This window comes from Sarcophilus harrisii, chromosome 5 (assembly GCF_902635505.1).
Source record: "Sarcophilus harrisii chromosome 5, mSarHar1.11, whole genome shotgun sequence".
Lineage (NCBI taxonomy): Eukaryota > Metazoa > Chordata > Mammalia > Dasyuromorphia > Dasyuridae > Sarcophilus > Sarcophilus harrisii.
In genome coordinates this window covers 204,691,885-204,713,587 of record NC_045430.1, presented here as the reverse complement: position 1 = coordinate 204,713,587, position 21,703 = coordinate 204,691,885, and the positions used below count along the sequence as shown (strand labels likewise).

At 32.8% G+C, this 21,703-nt stretch overlaps 1 protein-coding gene across 5 annotated transcripts in view; it reads right to left on the bottom strand.

The window, feature by feature from the left end:
• Nucleotides 1-21,703, bottom strand: part of DPP6 (dipeptidyl peptidase like 6) — a 1,318,691-nt gene that overhangs the window by 428,052 nt on the left and 868,936 nt on the right. For all 5 annotated transcript variants that reach the window (XM_031941254.1, XM_031941257.1, XM_031941253.1 and 2 more), the window contains exon 4: nt 751-845. In XM_031941254.1, the coding sequence (XP_031797114.1) occupies nt 751-845 (95 nt within the window). The remainder of the gene's footprint in view (nt 1-750; nt 846-21,703) is intronic.

Here is a 21,703-nt window from a genome sequence, read left to right as displayed (position 1 = left end):
AATTCTGAACTTAATTTTGATCAGACTTTCACTATTTGATCTTGTTTAGACAAGTATCATTTTTGACTCTTGGTCTACTTAGCACTCTTTCTCCTGATAATTTGTCAATTAAATAGTCTTTTCTTTTAAAATTAAATAAAGTCTAGGGGCTTAGATGTTATCCTAATGAACACACAAAACATATAAAAGCTGAACCTTCCTTTTTAGGAAGTGACAAGCTAACATTTAAATAGCAAATCATGACTTTATTAAAAATATTTAATACAATATTTCAAAGTTTTGGAAAAAATTGAACTTTCCCAGATTTCCAAGATATGATTCTAACACTGAATTAAGATTTGATTGGTACCACCATTAGAATAACTAGTATTTCAAATACCGTATATGTGGGGATGAATTTTCTGAAAGAGATTGGGTAAGACTTCTTAGAGTATTACATATACATTATTACAATTGTTCTGTAAATGTGTAAAAGCCATAGGACTTTATCTTTCAATTATAGATGATATGCAACACTTGTTTCCAATACCTGCAGAGAATTTTCTGTACAATGAAAGAAAGTGAGATTCTAGCTTATTAAATTAGAAGAGGTTCAATTTCACATTCTCCTCACTAGCTTAGCCTGTGGTATTACAAGTTTATTGCTCCTGCCTGGCTAGAGAGAAAGTTGAAATCTAAAGTCATTTTCTGCTTTATTGACCTGAAGGAGGAAAAACTGAAATTATCCCGGTCATTAAAGAAGGTACTTACAATTTTTTTGCTTTCTATTAATACAGTAGAATTATTTGTCTCAACATTCTGTAACATAACAGTTCCTTTCTGGTCTCTGTAGATGAATGCTTTATCTGTAAAAGAAAAAAAAAACAGAAGAACATGAGACATCAAGCAACTCACCCAGCTTTTGATCACAATGTTAGATGCTTTTGTAGGATGAACTGAATATTTCTGGGGAAAAATATTCTTTTTTTCAAAGACTCTTTAGACAATGAGCATTAGAGTTTCTCTTGATGTAAGCTCATTTGACCCTAAATAAGGTTTTTTTTTTTTAAATCACTTTAGATACTATTATCTGAAAAAACACACATATAAGCACATTTCCATAATAGTGAATGCAAAGTCAGCACTACAAGACTTGCTACCTTTCAATATTAGGGCAAGGGATATGACAGGATCATCAGATTCAAATTGAGAATTACATTCTATGGAATCAGTACTAACATAAAATATCTCATGTTATATCGTTTTTCTTACCTCAGGTAATGCTGTGTTGTTTTACCACTATTTTGTGACCCATACACTGCAACATGGATAGTATTGGATCTATACACAATAAAGTCATGCTCAAAGCAACCCTCTAGAAGAGTAATCTCTAAATTTTTTTGACTGCTCATTCCTGACCATAAAAATTTTTTAGTATGCATGTCCTACATAAATATGTTTACTTATTTAACAATTATGTCATAATTATGAATAACATATGACATGTAATAATAGTAAAAAAGCTAGCATTTATGTAGTACTTTATCATTTGCAATATACTTTTTTCTTGTTTGATTTGTACAATGACTCTGTATGGCAGGTGCTATCATTATTCCTACTGTGTAGGTGAGAAAATAGTGAGAGAGGTTCAAAGACTTGCCCAAAGTCACATAGCAAGTAAATGTCTTAAGGCAGAATTAGAACTCAGATTTTCTAACTCCCAGTTTCGCACTCTACTTACTATGCCAACATAATTATTTACAAATTATATCTATTTATCCTATATGAGAGAAAAACATTTCTTTGATAGAAGCCTCATTTCTTAAATATAGAAGGGATTGCTTACAATTCAGAAAGAAAAGGAAAATAATCAGTGCCAGAGATGAAGTAGAAATATTGGCACACTGATATACCAGCAGTGAAATTGTGTACTGATCTCTCTATATATGTCTGAAAAATTTTGATATCAGCTCTTTTTGTTGTGGCAAAGAACTGGAAATTAAGGGGATGCCTATCATTTAGGGAATGGCTGATCAAGTTGTAGTATGGAAGAATGATTAAAGTGAGGAGGTACTTGAGGAAGGTTGATCAATTGGGGGATGTTTTGAGAGTCCAGGAGAAAGGTATAAGGACCCATAAGTAGAAAATGTTTTAAAGTGCTATTGATTGGGAAAATGCAATTTAAACCATTCTCACATCTATCAGAGGGGCTAACATGAAAAAGAAAAAGAAATACTGGAGAAGTGGAACAATAGAGACTGTTAGAATTGTAAACTGGTTCATCTATTCTGGAGAACAATTTGGAACTATATCCAAAGGCTATAAAACTGTGCATGCCCTTTAACCCAATAATACTTGCGTCCATTCCTAAAGAGATCAAAAAAAGAGAAAGGGATCTGTTTGAATCAAAATATTTGCAGCAGCTTTTTTATGGTGGCAAATCATTAGAAACTGAGGGACTTTCCATTTATTAGGGAATGGCTAATTAAGTTGTGGTGTGGAGGAAAAATGAGAATGGGGTGAGGCTCATGGAAGGGAGATGAATTAGGGGACTATTGTAAGAGTCCAGGAGGCAGCTAATGAAGGCATGAACTTCACTAGTATTTGTATGAGTGCAGAAAAGAGGAAAGATACAAGAAATATTTGGGTAGAAATGGCAAGATTTGCCAAGGTGAATAGATAGACAAAAGTTAATGGTAAATAACATAAGTTTTGAGTCCTAGTGACTTGTTCAACAGGGTGCCATGACAGAAATTGGTAGTCTGAAAGAGAAATTGATTTGTTTAAAAAGATAATAAAATCTGCAATGTAAATTGAAATTCATCTCATGCCTGTTCATCCTCTGTGATTCACTCTGTTCCTCTGTAAATGTAATGGGGGAGAGAGTGTTCTTAATCAGCAACCACTTCCCTAGACAACAGAGCCATTCCTGCAAGGGGAAAGTGTCATAGCCACAAAGTAATCTGAAAAGTGGATTGTAGCTAGTCTGGGAGCTTGCATAGTGCCCAGAGCTACAAGGATCCAGGTCATGGATTATAACCATCCTGAGAGGCTCAAAGCCAATAAAGGAGAAATACTGGAAACTTGCATAGCCACTAGGAGGCTAGCAAATGGATAAAGTTGGAATGAGGATTTGGGGAGTAATAACGAGTGAAGTGTTCTTATGTTGGAGAAAAGGCTCATGAATGGCTACTGTGGGGCAATGCGATGTAGCCCTTCTTCCTATCCTATAATTTCTTGGTCACACATTCAATGAGGCTAAAATACTCTAAACTCCTTAGTGGGGAGGCAGGTTGGATAGGGCCAGCTTTATTCTCTGAAATAAACTATCATATATCTGTCAGCACATGGCACTCCAGTGTCTTCTATTTGCCTTCCCTGATCATAGATTATTAAGTTCCTGGAGACAGAACTAACCAGGATTGAACCTTGTCACAGAATTCTGAAAGGTCATAAGACTCATCTGAAGTGGCAGAGGCAACAGGAGCTGATAGCAGAATTTACCAGAGGCACTAGCAGTGGTTAACAATTGAGGAAGCACTTGAAGAAGACTATAGAAAGCCTGAAGACAGCAGGGCCTTCAGGGATCATGACCTGAGATAAAGAGGAGAGAAATTACAGAAAGGCAAGGGTCCTTAGAGCCTACCAGAAAGATACATCGAAGGAGGACTTTGTGAGGATTCCATGAAAGGAATTTTTAGGCTATGGAATCAAGAGGAACCACATGAATTCATATGCTTTTTACACAAATGTTTCACTATCATTTAAAATTTAAATCCACTTTCCATAGAGACCTTGTAGATGATATAAAGGAAAGAGTATGTCTCTATTTTCAGTTTGGGGAGAAGAAAACTATTATATAACTATTCTTTTTGTTATATCTTCTCAATAAATCCTCTTTTCTAAAAGACAATAGAGTTCTAGGAATTGATTGATAATGGTGATTACATGGGGGCTACATTATTAGAAACCCCAAACCCTTAGGATAATCATTAGCATCTTGAGGATAATTATAATTCAGCTGACATTTCAGGAATCTAACCTGCTAGCGTTTGTTGGCAGAGACATACCACAGGAAATGCTATATTCTCATAATAAATATATAAATCTCTAAAACTCTGATGCTAAGTATAATATTGATCATTTTTTAAAACTGGATTTTTCTGACTCCTGTCTGTTGGTGAATGTAAGTTTTGATTATTGAAATCTCCCAAGATATCTTTGAATTTACAAGCTAAGACCATACTTTAAATCCTATCACTTTGGCTTTCGTTAATTGACCAACAAAAGGTCCCAGATTAATCTCCCCTTGGTCATGTTTGGGCTCTGATTGCCTTAGAGTGAATGCAAATAACAATTGTTTCTGTTGTGACCAGAAACCCTGAAGGTCTAACCTGTACAGATTGATTTTTTTTTCAATTAGGCAAAAGAGGCCATTTTTCTGCCTCATTTCGTACCTAACCTTAATCACTGATTGGGTGTTGCCTCAATCAAATTAAAAACTAAAAGTCAAGGTCTCCTATTGTATACAGGGCCAGTTCTACTTGTCCTGATCTATGTCTTGTCACTGGACCCAGATAGCTCTGGAGGAAAAAATGAAGCTGGTAAATTTTTACAGCCCTCCCTCACTTAAATAAAATTCATCTGCATGTCATACTATAACCTCCCTGATGTCATGGTCCTCTTCAAGAACAAAGGGCAAACAACAATATGAATGCCTTATCTGTAACTACAAATTCCATGAAAATGGGTGTTATTCATTTTTTGACTTAGTATTTCTAACCAAGGTTTTAGGATAGTCTTCTACACAAAGTGGATGCTTAATGAATGTTCAATGTAATTTAACAATTATTTATCAAGTATAAGACATCGTGCTGTGTCCCAGGAAGACATTAATTTTTCAAAGGATCTACTTAGAATTTCATCACTGTGGGATCATCAAATTATACAAATCACCACTTGTTTCCACCCTCTCACTCTGGATCTCCTCATACTCATGTTCTCCCAAAAATGATCCAGGGGATTTTGCCCATTAGCCATTTTTTTTTTATCATTTACTGTTGTTTGTAAAATACTTAGCACAGTGCCTGGAACAAAGTAAATACTTCTTAAATGCCCGTTCCTTCTTTCCCCATTCTCTCAGCTTTTAAACATTCTACAGTTTCCATTAGGGCAACAGATATATGCCTCTTATCCCTAAGACAGACTGCATGACAGACTGACCTTTTTCTCATTATTTTCTTTGAAAAGTTCTTCTCTATCACTTATTGTACAGCTTTATTCATTAGTAATAGGATATAGCCCATCTATGTTGACCACATGTCCTACTGCACTTTGAATAAACTATAAATTTGATTCTTTGGAAACTGAGGTGTTTTGTGAGATGTCGATGTATAGCATCACCTGAACAATCATTGTGTTAAAAAGATGCTCCCATGAAGATGTTAGAGTCATTAAAAACATTGCCTAAGTAACCATTTGCAGTACATGTGACACTGTCTTCCTCCTATTTGGTTCTGTCTTTTGTTTCTTGTCCATTGTAGTACCTGTTCAAGATATATGTACTGATGGATCAAATTAATGTATACCTGTATACATTATATATACAAAACATGTATATAACAGCTTGGAAAATATATTTTTCACATTCATTTTTTTTCTGTCTGGATAGTTAGGCTGAAGTAATTTTAGTTATTTTTGTTTTCATTTTGCAAAATCTGTCCTGTTCCAAGGTCTGATTCAATTATTATATTATTTGTCATCAACAAACAAGTAGGAGTAAGAGAAAGTTGTGGAATGATGTCAGAGAGACTGTAGCTTGACATTAAGGATAATAAAATTAGCCAAAAAATGGAATACAGGTTTATATTTTATTCCCCCTACAATATGTCGCTTATATCCAGCACCACTATACCACTTTCTTCATCTGCCCATCCATCACCATTGGCCTTCTATAGTTGAACTAAGAATGCATCTTTCAAGGCAATTAAAATCCAATGCAATCCAGGAACTCATGGGAGATACCCAGCTAAAATTCCCTCTCTACTTCCCCCTAGCATATCCATATTTTGCATTTCCTCATCACTTCAGAATTGCAACAAATGTCTCCTAATTCTACTTCTGTATTCTTAAATGGTGACCAGTGAATAATGTCCATCCTCCATTCCCACCATTCATATTTTTCATTTTTCAATGGGAAAAGAATGAGTAACAGAAGATGAACAGACATAGATTGTTTCAATTATATTGTCTCAACCCAAATTCATCTTTCTTCCTCTTTTTTCTGCTTTCAGTGAAGCCACTTCCAGGTTTTTAACCTTTTCAATATTTTTATGACTGTTCCTTCAACTGAAATTGCCCTCTTCAGATTAATGGGGAGAAAACACAACACACATAAACTAACTGGTTGTTTGGGTTAGAAAAGGAAGAAGAATCAAAAGAGGATCCCTAGTGAAGAAGATAAAAAATTCTGTTTTGAACATGGTTAATTTTAGATATTGATGAGATTTTACACATACACATACACATATATACACACAAATATAACATATACAAATATGTATTTATCATACATGTATTATCCTTCAATATAATAAAAACACCAAGAGAGATACTTTGAAAAGACAAAAGGTTCCAAAGCAGAATTTTCAGGAATAGCTATACTTAGGGGGCAGAAGATAGATGATCATATAATAAAGGAGACCCAGAAGGAAAACCAAGATAGGAATAAGAATAATGGGGAGGGAGAATAGTATTATTGAAACCATGGGAACAGATGTTTTGGTGTGGCATTATTGTCATAAACTACAGAGAAGTCTTACCATACAAGAACTCCAAAAATGGACATTATTTTATAGTTAGGACTACCGTCTCACTCTGGCATGGATAGGAGGAAGAAAGGAGAATGAGTATTTTACATAGTGCCTACTTCATTTCAGGCACTATGCTAAAAACTTTTTACAAATATTTTATTTGATTTTCAAAATAATTCTGGGAAAGTAGGTTTTATAATTATCCCCATTTTATAGTTGAACAAACTGAGGCAGAGTTTACATGACTTCTCCAGGTTCACACAGTATCTGAGGTTCAGTTTGAACTGAGAACTTCTTGTCTCCAAGCCCAATGCATTATCTAATGCATCACTTAGCTTCCTTAAGCAACTATCTCCCACCCTCTAACAAATGATATGTATTCTTTCTGCACTCTTTTCAAAGAAAAGACTCCAGTAATAAAATTGTGTTCTTTTTTGTGCATTTTTGTCACACCCTCAAAACCTGTAATATATGAAACAATTTTAGATAGGATCGATGCTTCTCAGTTCTTTTAGTGATAATACATTTCAGGAAATTAAGTAAAAAATATGATCTGAGTACTATATAGTGAATGAAATTATAGTAGATTGTACTTATGGACTGCTTAGCTTTGTCCAAAACTAATGTCCAAATTAAACCTTCAGGAGTTGTGACAGTACAGACAGATAAATTGATGTTGTGACATCTTATAGTATTTGCTATAAGGGTATGCTAACCTCCCACTGTTAAATAAAAATCTGTGTATGTCTGTGGCTTTTTCAAGCATAATGCTTCTATTTTGATGATAAAATTACTTCAAAGAAATCCTTTCAGACTAGGAAAAGATTTTCAGTTCTGAAATACAAAGTGCATATAAATAATAAAGCAAGTATATCTGACTTTCCCCCTCTTTAATTTCAACTAATATCTAATTTAAAATAGTATTACTTCTCTTATATTTTCCCATATTCTTTTTGTGGTTTCAAAGAGAAGTATATCTATTCATGGAGATTTATTTGAGAAATATTTCCTATGACAAACAACAAATTATGTTTACTAGAAAAGAAAAAAAAAAAAAGAAAACCTTGTCCAGGTACCAAGCTGATAAAAAAGAGATAAAATAAAATTCTCTAGTTATAGACCTGAATGAAATAGATTAATATTCTTTGTTACTTTACTTTATTTATGTGTCACTTGGCTTTCATGGCAATCCATGACTGTGGAGGATCTTTGAAAGTCTGGGTTGCTGGTGATTTCAATACACTGCTCTAGGTAGCCCAAGACTGTATATCTACATTCTGAGACTCTTTACTGCCATATTGGGATCCAGAAATTGGGAGTTACACAGAGTGTTTGCATGGCCATATTCTCAGTTGGCCATCGTATGATCAATTTTTTCCACTCCACAATTAGGGAGAAAGAATATGGACTTTTCTCTGTCTCTCAAATTCTAAACATCATGCTGATGTCTTGAGAGAAACTGACCTCTGGTTGGAAATTAAAGAAGAAAGTGGGGGGAATTTGGAAAGGTGATAGATGATAATCAAGAAATTTTGATGTGACTAAAGCAAATTTGATTTTTCAGACTAAAAGTTTTTATAATTCAATGGTAGGGCTAAATATATATTATTATGATACATAAGAAGCTGCATAAGTCCATCTAGACAGAGATGGACTAGACAGAGAAAATTCAATTATCTTAAGCTATAAATACCAGATGTAAAAAAATCGAACTGTATCTCAAGGGATAGGGGGCAGAAATATAAAAATTTGAGCTCTTGGCAAATTATTCAAATTTAAGAACTATAACAATTACAGCTGGTAATGACAATTATAATTATGGTGATAATAATTTTTAAATGAACAAGTCTATAAAGTACTTGACCAACCCTATTGAATTAGAACAACCAGTACATGATAATACTCAATCTCATAGCCTCTCAAGAATTCTGAATTCTTAAATATATGAGTTCCAGAAATGTTGAGAAAAATAGTACATACAGCTATCTAATTCTGAAAGGCCTCTCCAGTATGGATATCTAGGAAAAGGTAAACAGACTTCTGATTTTAAAACCGTCTTGGAAAAAAATAGCCTTTTTTTCCTTACCAAAGGAATTAGAATCTAACATAAAACCACCATTCTACCCAAATAAGAAGTATAGATGCTTACTCTCCAATTCACATGGAGAGAGCAAAGTGTTGGAGTTGATAATGAAATAAAAGAGAAAATAAATGAAATGCTATGGGAAAAACATATTTTTTTTTTCCTGCCAGGATATCCATTTTATATAAAGTGAGGAGAAGTAAAAAAAACAAACAGAAATGAGACCTTAAAGGAAGAAAATGATGAGGAAGGGAGCAAAATTCAAAAGGTAACAAATTAATGATTTATTGGATGACTCCTATATTCCAGGCACTATGGTAGGCATTAAGGAAACAAAAAACATAAAAGAGATAGAAAGTAAATTTTTTGAAGGTAGGATTTATTAGTAATTTAACAAACAAAGAAGTGAACACATTTTAATGACCTACTTTGTGCAGGGGAAATGTAGTAAAAAGAAACAGAACAGCCTGGCAATGTTTCAGCTGCCTAGGCATTAAGAATATAGTCAGGAATATAACACCTATAACAATAATAACTAAATCTAAAGCCAAATGGCTGAACAAGTTGTAATTCATGGTTGTGTTGGAATACGACTATGCTTTAAGAAATAATGAATTCAATAATCTTAAAAAGGCATGGAAACACTTGAGAGAAAAGATAAAGAACAAAGTGAGCAGAATCAAGAGAATATTGTGTACATATTGTTTTAAGAACAACTTTGAGTGATTAAATAATTTTGACTCTTAAAAACATATAAATTAAAAATAAAGGACATTTGAAGAAATGTCTTTCTGCATCCAGAGGAAAAACTAATAAATAGAAGTGTATATACAATAATTTAATATTTATATGTGCATGTGTGTGTGTGTAAATATGCATCTAAGGTCAAGTCTATAAATAGTCCATATGAGATATAAATACAAGAGTGCTTTAGAAAGTATAGATGAGGGAGAAATCCCTTCCCACTGCCATGGTCAAAAAGAATTTCATAGAAAAGTAAGACTTGACCTGGGCCCTGAAGGATGGCTAGAATTTCAAAAGGTGGGAGGGAGGTATGACATAAGTGGACACAAGTAATATTAGTTAACAGCTAGGGCATATGGAAGAGAAAACATGAGATTAGAGTCACACATCCTGCAGAAATCAATGGTTCCTGAAAATGGAAATATTTCACTGTTTGTCAGAAAAGGGATGAGAGAGATCATTGAAGCATCACAGGGTAGTGTAATTTCAGAATTTACTCTTAAAAATCTAACATAATGCCAGAAATATTTTAGAAGCTATTCTTTTCTTACAATCCAGTATGTTCTAGGACCAGTTGTAAGAAATCATCACAGGATAAATAAAAATTTAATCAAAAGAGGGAGATGGAATAGATTATTTTTGTTACAGAGACTATTAACTAGAATCATGTTGCTCTTTCCTCTAAACTCCAACAATGGAAATTATCTCTATCACTCAATCAGAAGTAAATGTGATCAGTAAAAATATACTAGACGTAAACAGAATCAAAATAATTGAGATTACATCATAGCTCTACCACTTAATAGTTGTATGACCTTAAGTAAGTGAATTAATATCTTTAAATGTAAGCTTTCTTATCTATAAAATTGTCTACTTTACAGGTATATAAAGTTGTTATGAGACTTAAATGAGATATTATATATGAAGCATTTTGTTAATCAGAATGAGCTGCATAAAAATAAAGCATCATTATAAGTATATAATAGATTGAATATTAATTAGAGCAAATGCTTGTGTATGTCTTGACTATCTGCCTTATTTCTCCAGTTAAGTAGCTTAGAATTCTTTATATGACCATAACAAATAACATATATGTCTTGTATATGGTAGGTGCTCAAGAAAGATTTGTTGCTGCTAATATAAATATTTATCTAGAATATGGTAGTAGAATTTTTCACCAAATCAGATTATGGTATTTAATCAACAAGTCAAGATGCATTTATTAAACTCCTAATAAATGCCAGGCATTCGGCCTTAGAGATAATCTGTTCTAACTTCCTCGTTTATAATTGAGAAAATTGGAACTCAAAGAGAGTACAGTAGCTTTTTCTTTTCATGGAAATACTAAGTGATAGGCAGAGCTAGATCTTTTAATCCACATGGGAAATGCTAAAAAAAAAGAATTTTCTTCAGTGTCAACTCCTTTTCCTTCCCTGGAAACAATCACATGCTATCAGAAATGGAAAAGGTTGAAATGAATAAATGAAACAGAAATGCAGAAAATAAAAATACAAATTTACCCAATTGTATGTCTCCAAAATTTACAACCTTAATGAAATAGATGAATATTTATGAATATATAAAATGCCCAGACTAACACAAGAGAACAAAGAGACAGAACCAAGATGGCAGAAAGAAGCAGGAAGTTGCCTAATTTTCTCCTGTTTCCCTTGGAAACAATATTAAATCAAGCTCTGAATGGATTCTGGAGTGATAGAATCTATAAAAAGACAAAATGAAACAATTTTGCAGGTTAAGATAACATAGAAGGACTTCAGGAAAGTGTCTGTCTCACTTGAATAAAAAGGCAGTTCAGTCCAGCACATATAATGAAATTAAAAATTCCCAGTTAAATACCAAATTAGAAATTCTGAAAATCAAAGGAGATATTAATAAAATTTAAAGTAATGAAATTATTGAACTGATAAATAAAACTAAGAGCTGATTTTATGGTTATGGTTTTTGGTTAATCTGATTTATAAAAAAAGAAGAAAACTAGATTACCAGAATCAAAAATGAAAAGGATGAATTCAATGCCAATGAAGAGGAAATTAAAGCAAAAATTAGGACTATTTTTACCAACTTTATTTTAATAAACTTGACAACCTAAATGAAATGGATGGATATTTCCAAAAATATAAATTACCCAGAATAAAAGAAGAGAAAATAAAATTTAAAATACTTAAATAATCCCATTTTAGAAAAAGAAATTGAACAAGCCAACAATGAAATTGTTACCCCCCAAATCTTGAAAGCCAGAAGAATTTACAATTGAATTCTACCAAACATTTAAAGAACAAATAATTGCAATAATCTCTAAATTATTTTGGAAAATAGGCAAAGGAGGAGTCCCAGCGAATTCCTTTACGACACAAATATGGTACTTATCCCTAAACCAGGAAGAAACAAAACACAGAAAGAAAATTATAGGCTAATTTCCCTAATAAATGTTGATGCAAAATTTAAAATATAGCATTCATAAAGAGATTATAGCAATTTATCATGAGGATTTTATCATATGACCATATGAAATTTATATGAAGAATGCAGGGCTGGTTTAATATTAGGAAAACATTCTGTATTGGGGAAAATATTAGGAAAATTAGGAAAACTATGAGCATAATTAATTAAATCAAAAAGTTTTGCATGAACAAATGCAATATAATCAAGATTAGAAGGAAAGCACAAAGCTAAGAAATATTTATAACATGCTTCTGATAAATCTTAATTTCTCAAATACATAAAAGAACTGAATTTATAACAATACAAGCCATTTTTCATTTGATAAACAGTCAAAGGATATTAATAGGAAGTTTCCAGTTGAAGAAATAAAAGTTATCCTCCGTCATGGAAGGATATGAAAAAATATACTCACAAACGAAATCACTCTTAATTAGAGAGATGCAAATTGGAACAACTCTGAAGTACAACATCACACCTATCAGACTGGCTAAGATGACAGAAAAGGAAAATGATTAATACTGGAGAAAAGGTGGGGAATTTAGAACACTAATGCACTGTTGGTGGAATTATGAACTGAGCCAGTAATTCTGAAGAACAATTTGGAACTTCAACCAAAGGGCTATAAAACTGTGCATACCCTTTCAGGAGGTCTTTGAGTTGAAAATTACTTTTATATTAATCACAAGATGTTTGCCTACTGAAATATTACTTCCCTTTCCAACTTCTTGTCTTTTTTAGCCCAGATTTCAAATTTCAACCAAAACTACATATTAAAACAAAGAATCTAAATTGCTTTCCATTAAGCCAAACTTTATCCATTTTTTTTATTAGCATTTTTTCCACATACATGCAAAGATAGTTTTCAATATTCACCTTTATAAAACCTTGTGTTCCAAATTTTTCTCCTTCTCTACCTTACTTCCCCTAGATAACAAGCAATCTTATATAAATTAAACATGTGCAATTTTTCTAAAGATTTCCATAGTCATCATGCTACACAAGAAAAATCAGATTAAAAGGAAAGAAAACATAAGGAAAAAAAAACCAATCAATCAACAATAAAAAAATGAAAATACTATGCTTTGATCCATATTCAGTCTCCATAGTTCTCTCTAGATATGAATGGCACTTTTCATCACAAATTTATTGGAATTGCCTTGAATCACCTCATTGTTGAAAAGAGCCAACTTCAACATAGTTGATTATCACATAATCCTCTTGTTGCTACGTACAGTGCTGTTTTTGATTCTGCTCACTTTACTTAGCATCAGTCTTTCCAGGCTTTTCTGAAATCAGCCTTTAACTCAAACATTAAAACATTTTTTAAAAATGTGTAAAATGATTCCATCCTTCTCACTACTTTTTGATATTATTTATTATTTATGCTAATATATAATTATTGTTTCTTGCCTAAATTAATATATTATAAAATGTTATGAGTTTTGTTGCCTAAATCTAAAAATATCAAAATGTATGATTTGAACAAACAAAAGCTATCTGTAGTTCTTGAGTGGAGAAAATAATGTATTTTTTAAAAAAGAAAAATCTTTAAATTTATTTTAATGCTAAATATTAAGTACCTACTATACACAAGGTTAGGTACCAGAGAGTATTTATTTTTTTAAACTGATTTAACTTACAAGAAATTTCCAGTGCTGATACAGACTGGAATTTAATTGTAATTTACTATTAAAATAATGACTTTGGCCGTGAGAGTTTAAGGAATCATCCAGAATCACACGTGAGTATGTTTCAGGGATATGACTTGGGTCCATTTTTTTTTTCTGATTTTTAGGTGAACCAGAAAGACTAAAGCAGCACAGTTCCTTCCATCAAAAAGTTTACATTAAAAAAAACAGTAATATACTTATGCTTCTATTAGTGACAGATGTTATTAGTAAAGTTTTTCCACTAGAACTAAAAGTTCCATAAACATCTCAACCTCAACATATCCAAAACAAAACTCATGCCTCCTTCAGAGTTATTACACTTCAGAGTACATCAGTCTAAATGTTATCTTCTATTCCTTACACTCTACAAACATCCAATTATTTACCAGATCTTGCCACTTATTACTCTACAATGTCTCTTGGACTTGTACATGTTGTTTCCCCGAGTAGAATGTAAACTTTTTGAGGCTGGGGACTATTAAAAATTTTTTTTTCTATCTCCAAAATGTTTGTCACATAGTAAGTACTTCATAAATACTTCCTGACTGATTTGTTCGAAATCTGTCTCTAGCACTCTTTTGGAGGCTATCTGCATATCACCGTTCTCTATACTCCAATCAAACTATTTTACTTCTTTCCATACAAGATATTCCATCTTTCATCTCTGAGCTTTTGCATATATGGTTTACTGGGAAGGTACTCTTTCTTGTTTTCTATCTCTTAGGATTATTAGCTTACTTCAAGGTTCACCTGATGTGCTAACTCCTACATGAGGCTTCTTTCAGTTACTCTCCATTATCACATTGTTGTGTATTTATTTAATATTTAATACTAATACTTATCTATGTTGTCTCTCCCATGTACTCCTTGTGGAATTTAAGTATGTTTGTGAAGAAATTGGCTTTTTTTCTTTTAATTCCAATGTCTTCAGCAGAGTAGGAACTTATTAAACTTTTACTGATTAATTGGCTAATCAATGCACTCTATACTGAAAATGCTTATTGAATGATTCCTTTGTGGAATGGATATAAAAACCCAATTGGAATTGTGGACAGGAATCTTACACACAACACAGTTATCATATGGGCCCAGAAGAATGTAGAATTGGCAATTATCATATCCTTCTATATGGTCTAGTAAGGAAAAAAGGGAAAAAAAAAACCTTCCAGGTTACAAGTTAAAAAGTCTTGCTTAATAATAATTCAGACTATACTGTCAATTAGGTATATGATCTAAGGCATGTCATTTTAGTGTTCTCAGTTACATTTTCCTAAGTGTTAAAGAAGCTTAACAACATCTACCCTCATGGATCTGGAATTGAGATACAGTAAGATAATATATTAAAGATATTTTAATGTTAAACATGTTATATAAAGTTATCATCATCATCTTCATCTCTACAATTCTATTCACTCAAAACCAAAGACAAGGGGGTTTTGTAAAAGTTGTCATATACATATTTAACTTAATTTATTCAGCTCTTAATTTAAAGATTTATAGTGTAGTCTAGAAATAGTAGCAGCTATTGCTATATTACACAATAGTACAACTTTAAAATGCAACTTAAAAAATAAATCCACTATGCATGGGCATACAAACAGGTGCAAGGCACATTTCATTTGCAAAATGAAAAAACCCATGTGTGTAAAAAGATCCTGTCTATTCTCTGAACTGGAAAAGTAGAGCAGAAATGATTATAGGGTCTTACATTCTTCTTTGGAAAAGCGGGTAGATATTCTCTGAAAGAATCATTCACTCAATTCATTCACAGCCGTGAAACCTGAAAGTGCCTGATTATAGAGTAGCTACTAGAAGGATGTTTCTCTCAAGGAATTTGTGTAAGATAAGCCTCCAATGACTGACCAAAGGAACAAATATAACGTACCAACAATCAATTTTGTCTTCTTGGGATATAGCACTTCCTTGTTCCTGTTCAGTTTGAGAGAGTTCTTCTTATGTGGCCCTACATGTTACTACAGAGTTCTGAAGAAGGCATGTAACACTGTAAATATCAAATCCATTCCATTTTTTCTCCAGTGTAGCCCATACTCTGTCCAATCCATAGACTTCTTCTAAATTTACCTCTGCTTACTCTGAAATCAGAAAAGCATTCATTATTCACTATCCATTAGAGATTTATATTTAACTTACCATATAACTCATCACTTTCCAAAGGAGGTAAAATGCCACCTATTAACTTCACTAAAATAGTACAAAGAGATCGAATATAATTTGATATATGATATTTAGCGCCCTAGAGGTCCCAGAAATGTTTGACTAGCTCCTATTGGGGCAGATTCTAAGAACAAAATTGGCTCCAAACCATTTTTCACTGAATCTCAACAACTATCTGATTTCTTAGGGATTCATGATGATGTGAATTCATCAGATATTTTGGATTTTCATATTTGTCTGCAATCCATCATAAATTGTGAACTAGGAGGAATAGATGGCATTTTCACTGCTTTTTTTTTTTTTTTTTTTTTTTTTGCCACAGCTACAATCTAAATGATTTAGGCTGTACTGTCTTGCCTAGAAACAAAGAATTTCAGATTCCAAAGAAAAGCCATTAGCCAATTAGTTCAACCCATACTTGATCAAGAATCTTACCACCAGAAAATCCCTGTTTGGAGACTTCTAGGCAAAAAACCCCACAAATATTCTGATTTTGCAGTAACTCTAATTTTAAGTCTTTTCCTTTGCATTTATTCCAAGTCTGTCTCTTCATAGCTTCCAACTACTGCTCTAGTATTTTCTGACAGATTCTGATTAAAAATCTCTTGAAAGTTGCTTAATATTTAGGACTTCACACAACTACATATAATATCGCATAATGTCACAAGTTCTCTTTAAGAAGGAGCCTAGAATTCAACAAGATGATGTTTATTGTAACTGCCATTAGCAGATCAAATGTTTCAAATTACTCTGAAGTTTGCAAAACTCAAATTTCTGGCTGAGAGTTCCATATATATTTTTCACGCTCATGCATTTTAAACAAAGAGAAAACTAACACTGATTTGTCAGGATTATAAATCTATCATATTCAATATGTACCATCAATATGGTTCCAATTTAATGAACAACAAATTGGCCTACTTCAAAGAAGAGCAAATTGATCCATATTATAAGCCGATCTAAACAAAATAATGCTCAGATAATCTTTAGGTTAAGTTATTCTAGTCATCCAAAGGACTAATGAATTATATTCAGGTCTCCTTACAATAGAATGCCCTGTTGTTATGAGTAAGGTAGCATTATTTTAATGATCTGCCTCTCAATCAAAGACAAAGGCAATGCAGCAATCTAGATTCTGTAATGAATTCTGTCCAGTGAGCTGAGGGGAGTGTTCAGTTCAATTTATGGCTTTCGGTATAACTGATAAAGGTCATCACTGCATCTCATTTATTATACCAGCTTTTTTGAATGGCCTATGTGCAGTGCAAAGGAAATTATAACTTTTTTTGGGGGGGGGGGAAGTGAATCTTGATTCCATGAAGGATTTTTATTATTTTTATGCAATCACATTTGTCTAAGTACTACTTGGCTTTATGGCTTTCAAAATATGGAATATTTACAAGACTCATAGAATTTTAGAGTAGAAGGTGCCTTTAGATATCATCCAATTCAATCATCCTACAAATGAGAAATGAAGACAACCCCACTTCCCGGAAGTCACAGGATATTTTGATTCCAAATCTAGTGTTCTTTCCAGTATAAATCCCCCTTATAGAGATAATTTGATGTTACTAACCTTAGTATGAATGGAGGAACTAATCAATTAATCAATAAAACTTAATAGACAAAATGTTCCCATAAACTTACAATTACAAGGGAAATTGTGTCAGAAAGAATTTCTTAGTTCTCTCTTCTAAAGAAAATTTAGTAGCAGTTCCTACCCAACAAACTTAATTGAGGAAAAAAAAAACAACTTATTGGTCCTTATTGGCATTATACATCCAACTCTCTAAACTCTATTTCCATAGAACCTGTCACAGGATGACTAGTATGTCAGAAAAAAATACACTGCTAGCTCCTCTTGATCCAATATTTTTAAGTCTTTTGGGACTAATAACTATTGTGCCTGAGAAAAAGATGAGAAAATGTTCTCCCTCTGGATATAGGTGGCATTTTCTATCCCATCTCCTGGAACTTTCTTTGATTACTGTATTGCTAAGAAGAGCAAAGTCTATCAAAACTAATAGGCTTTTCTGAAATCATTCTGCTCAACATTTCTTATAGAACAATAATATTTGATTACACTACAATATAATAACTTATTTAGCTGTTCCCCAATTGATAGGCATCCACTCAATTTCTAATTCCTTGCCACCACAAAAAGTTTCTACAAACATTTTTGCACAACAGGATCCTTTTTCTTCTTTGTGTTCTCTTTGGGATAAGATCCAGAAGTGACATTGCTGGATCAAAGGGTATGCACAGTTTTATAGCCTTTTGGGCAAAGCTCCAAAGTGCATTCCAACATGGTGGGATCGGTTCAACAATGCATTAGTGTTCCAATGTTTATACATCCTCTCCAACATATATCATTATCTTTTCCTGCCATCTTTACCAATCTGATAGGTGTGAGGTGGTACCTTGGAGTTGTTTTAATTTGCATTTCTCTAATCAATAGTGATTTAGAGTATTTTTTCATGTGACTATAGATGGTTTTAATTTCTTTATCTGAAAATTGTCTAATTGTCTGTTCATATTATATGACCATTTGTCAATGAGGAAATGACTTTTAGTTTTATAAATTTGACTCAGTTCTCTCTATATTTTGGAAATGAGGCCTTTACCAGAAACATTGGTTGTAAAAAATATTTCCAAATTTTCTACCTCTCTTCTAAACTTGGCTGCATTGGTTTTGTTTGTGCAATTTTTTGATTTATTGTAATCAAAATTACTCATGTTGCATTTCATAATGTTCTCTATTTATTGTTTGGCCACAAATTCCTCTTTTCTCCAAAGATATGACAGACAAAATATCCCTTGCTCTTCTAATTCGCTTAAAGTATCACTCTTTATGTCTAAATCATGAACCCATTTAGAACTTATCTTGGTAGAGTGTGAGATGTTAGTCTGTGACTAATTTCTGCCAAACTATTTCCCAAGCAATTTTTGTCAAATAGTGAATTCTTATCCTAGAACCTAGACTCTTTGGATTTATCAAACAGTAGATTCCTATAGTCACTGATTATTGTGTTTTTTGTACCTAACCTATTCCACTGATTTACTGCTCTATTTCTTAGCCAGTACCAAAAGTGGCAATGACTGCCACTTTTTAGTTCTAGTATTGCTAGGTTACCTTCCTCTGTATTTTAGCAATTTAAAGTTTGCTAAGTGCTTAAATATCTTAATTAAATTTCGCAACAATTCTGGACTCACAATAAGTAAGGCATATAAAGGTTAAATATCACATTACTAACTATATGAGGCTGGATTTGGATTCAGGTCTTCCTGACTGCAGGACCAATGTTCCCATTATCTATTGAGTTACCTAGTTGCATTTACAGGTCACACACTCTCAGTAAGATACAATGATATGGACCTTCAGACAATACATATTCTACATATTTGTTAAAACATATATACTACAATACAATTGAGTTTCTCAGTCTCTAAAACTAAAGACAACTTCATAGTATGTTACCATCTATGATTTCCAGAAAAATTGAAGGGTAGTTAAGATAATGGGGAATTTTTTAAAGGAACATCTAAAAATTATATCTATTTATCTACTAGTGTGGCAAAGTGGATACAGGTACAGTCTTGGGTCAAGAACACATGTTTAAATTTTACCTCCTCTAATAGTTGTGTGACTGGACAAATAGCCTCACTTGTCATATTCTCATGACAATCTCTTCCTCTTTAAAACAGAGTAGATAACTGTAATGTTCTGGCTAGCTTTCTGGAGGTCCTCCAGGAGGGCCTTGGTCTCAGCAGGATAGTCACCAGAAGGATGGACAAGAATAGAGTCAAAAGTCTTTATTGTCTCCTTTACAGTCTGTTTGTCACAGTCTGACCCAGTCTCAGTCTGACCCAATTCCTCCAGCAGTCTGTCAGTCTGCCAGTCTCAACCAGTCTCCCCCTGAGTCTGACTTTGTCCCCAGTTCTTAAATACTCTATTAACATTATATCATCACAGTATACTGAATGTAAGCCAATCTAGAGTGATTATATCATTATATCAAACTAGAGTGATGATATCATTATATCATGCTAGATATATGTGAATTAAAGAACCATTATCTCATCAATTCCACTGAGTTAACATTTTGTTTCAAGTTTTGTTTCCAGAGGTCTGGCCTTCTACAGGTAATAGCTACCCTGCCTTACATGTGGTTGTGAGAATCCAATAAGATAAATCACTAGAGGTTCTTTCTAAGCTATGAAGTATTTTGATTAATGTCAACTATTATTTTAAATAAGACTAGTGAGTGGATATTCAAAAAGACAGATTTTTCATCCAGTAGAAATATGAATTTTGTAGCAGATCATTTAGAGAGTGGTCTTGAAGTCAAGAAAATCCAGGCTCAAGTCTTGCCATTGATATCTCTTCACTATGCAACCTGGGAAAGCTGCTTAATCTTAGTGCCTTAAACAAGATTTTAATACTAAAAGCTTCAAAATAGGTGCTGATTTGTACTGGTAGAGGAATTTCCTCAGGACATGTTCCTTAGATTAATCAAATCAAAGATCCAGTACAAAAAAAAAAAAAAAAAAAAAAAAAAAAAAAACCAGACAAACTTTCCAACATCCAGAACAGCTCAATAAAGGCTACCATGAGATCAGAGGTGTGTATTATTTTGAGGTATTTAACTAGATGTTTCATAAATATTTGGTTGAAAATGTTATAGAATGAATTCATGAATTTGGGGAGGACTAAAATTAGTTAAATGAGAATTAGATAATCAGATAGATAATTAGGTAATGGTTTATTTCAATTGTATATATGTGTGTGTATAAATGTTTACATGTACATACATATATACATACACTACAACCACACACATATAGATGTAGATATATATATATATATACACACACACATGTATACACAAATAAATAACACATGTATATATACACAGACATATTTATGTCTGTGAGCTTAAAAATGTTTAATGCTTATTCAATAATTTGTTGCATTTTTCTTTCTTAAGCATGAGTTATAGGAAGAACTGATATAGTGGCATGAAATGGGGGGAAAGGACTGGTAGTTCTGGAACCCTACTCTCAGTGGGAATGGATTAAATAGGGAACAATACATATATATCTTGAAGGGTATAAAAGTTTTTTAAACTCAGAAGGGCATGAGAGGGATAGGGATGGGGGAGAGGATTAATGAGGGATTTCTAGAGGGAATCCTACTTATATCAGATCAGAATTAAAGAGAGGACAACACATACATTTAGAAGGGAATAAAAGTCTTCTAAAATCATAAAGAATTTAGAGTAGGAGGAAATACAATGGAAGGGGATAGAAAGGTGTATAGATTAAAGATAATGGGATAAAGAGGAAACAACAAATATATTTGGAAGGATATACAAATCTAATTTCAGATGGGATAGGTTGGGGGGAGAGCATAAGAAAGAAATTCTTGTCTGGGGAGAGGGTATGTTAAGTCAGAGCTTCTTAAATCTTTTCCACTTATGACCCCTTTTTGCCCAAGACATTTTTATGTGACTTCATATAGGTATATAAATCAAACATTTATTGATAATAAATCATAATTTCACAACTCCCATATTCAGTTACAAAACCCCTTTATGGGGTTGTGAACCACAGACTAGGAAGCTGGGAATTAAGTTATAGGAGGGCAAGGGAGCAGGTAGAAATAAAATAAAAGAGTCAGAAGGGATAAGAGTAAGGCGAGTATAGTGAGAAAAATAGGAAGGAGGAAAATGACAACAAATAATTATACCTTAAAATGTGAATTGGATGAATTCATA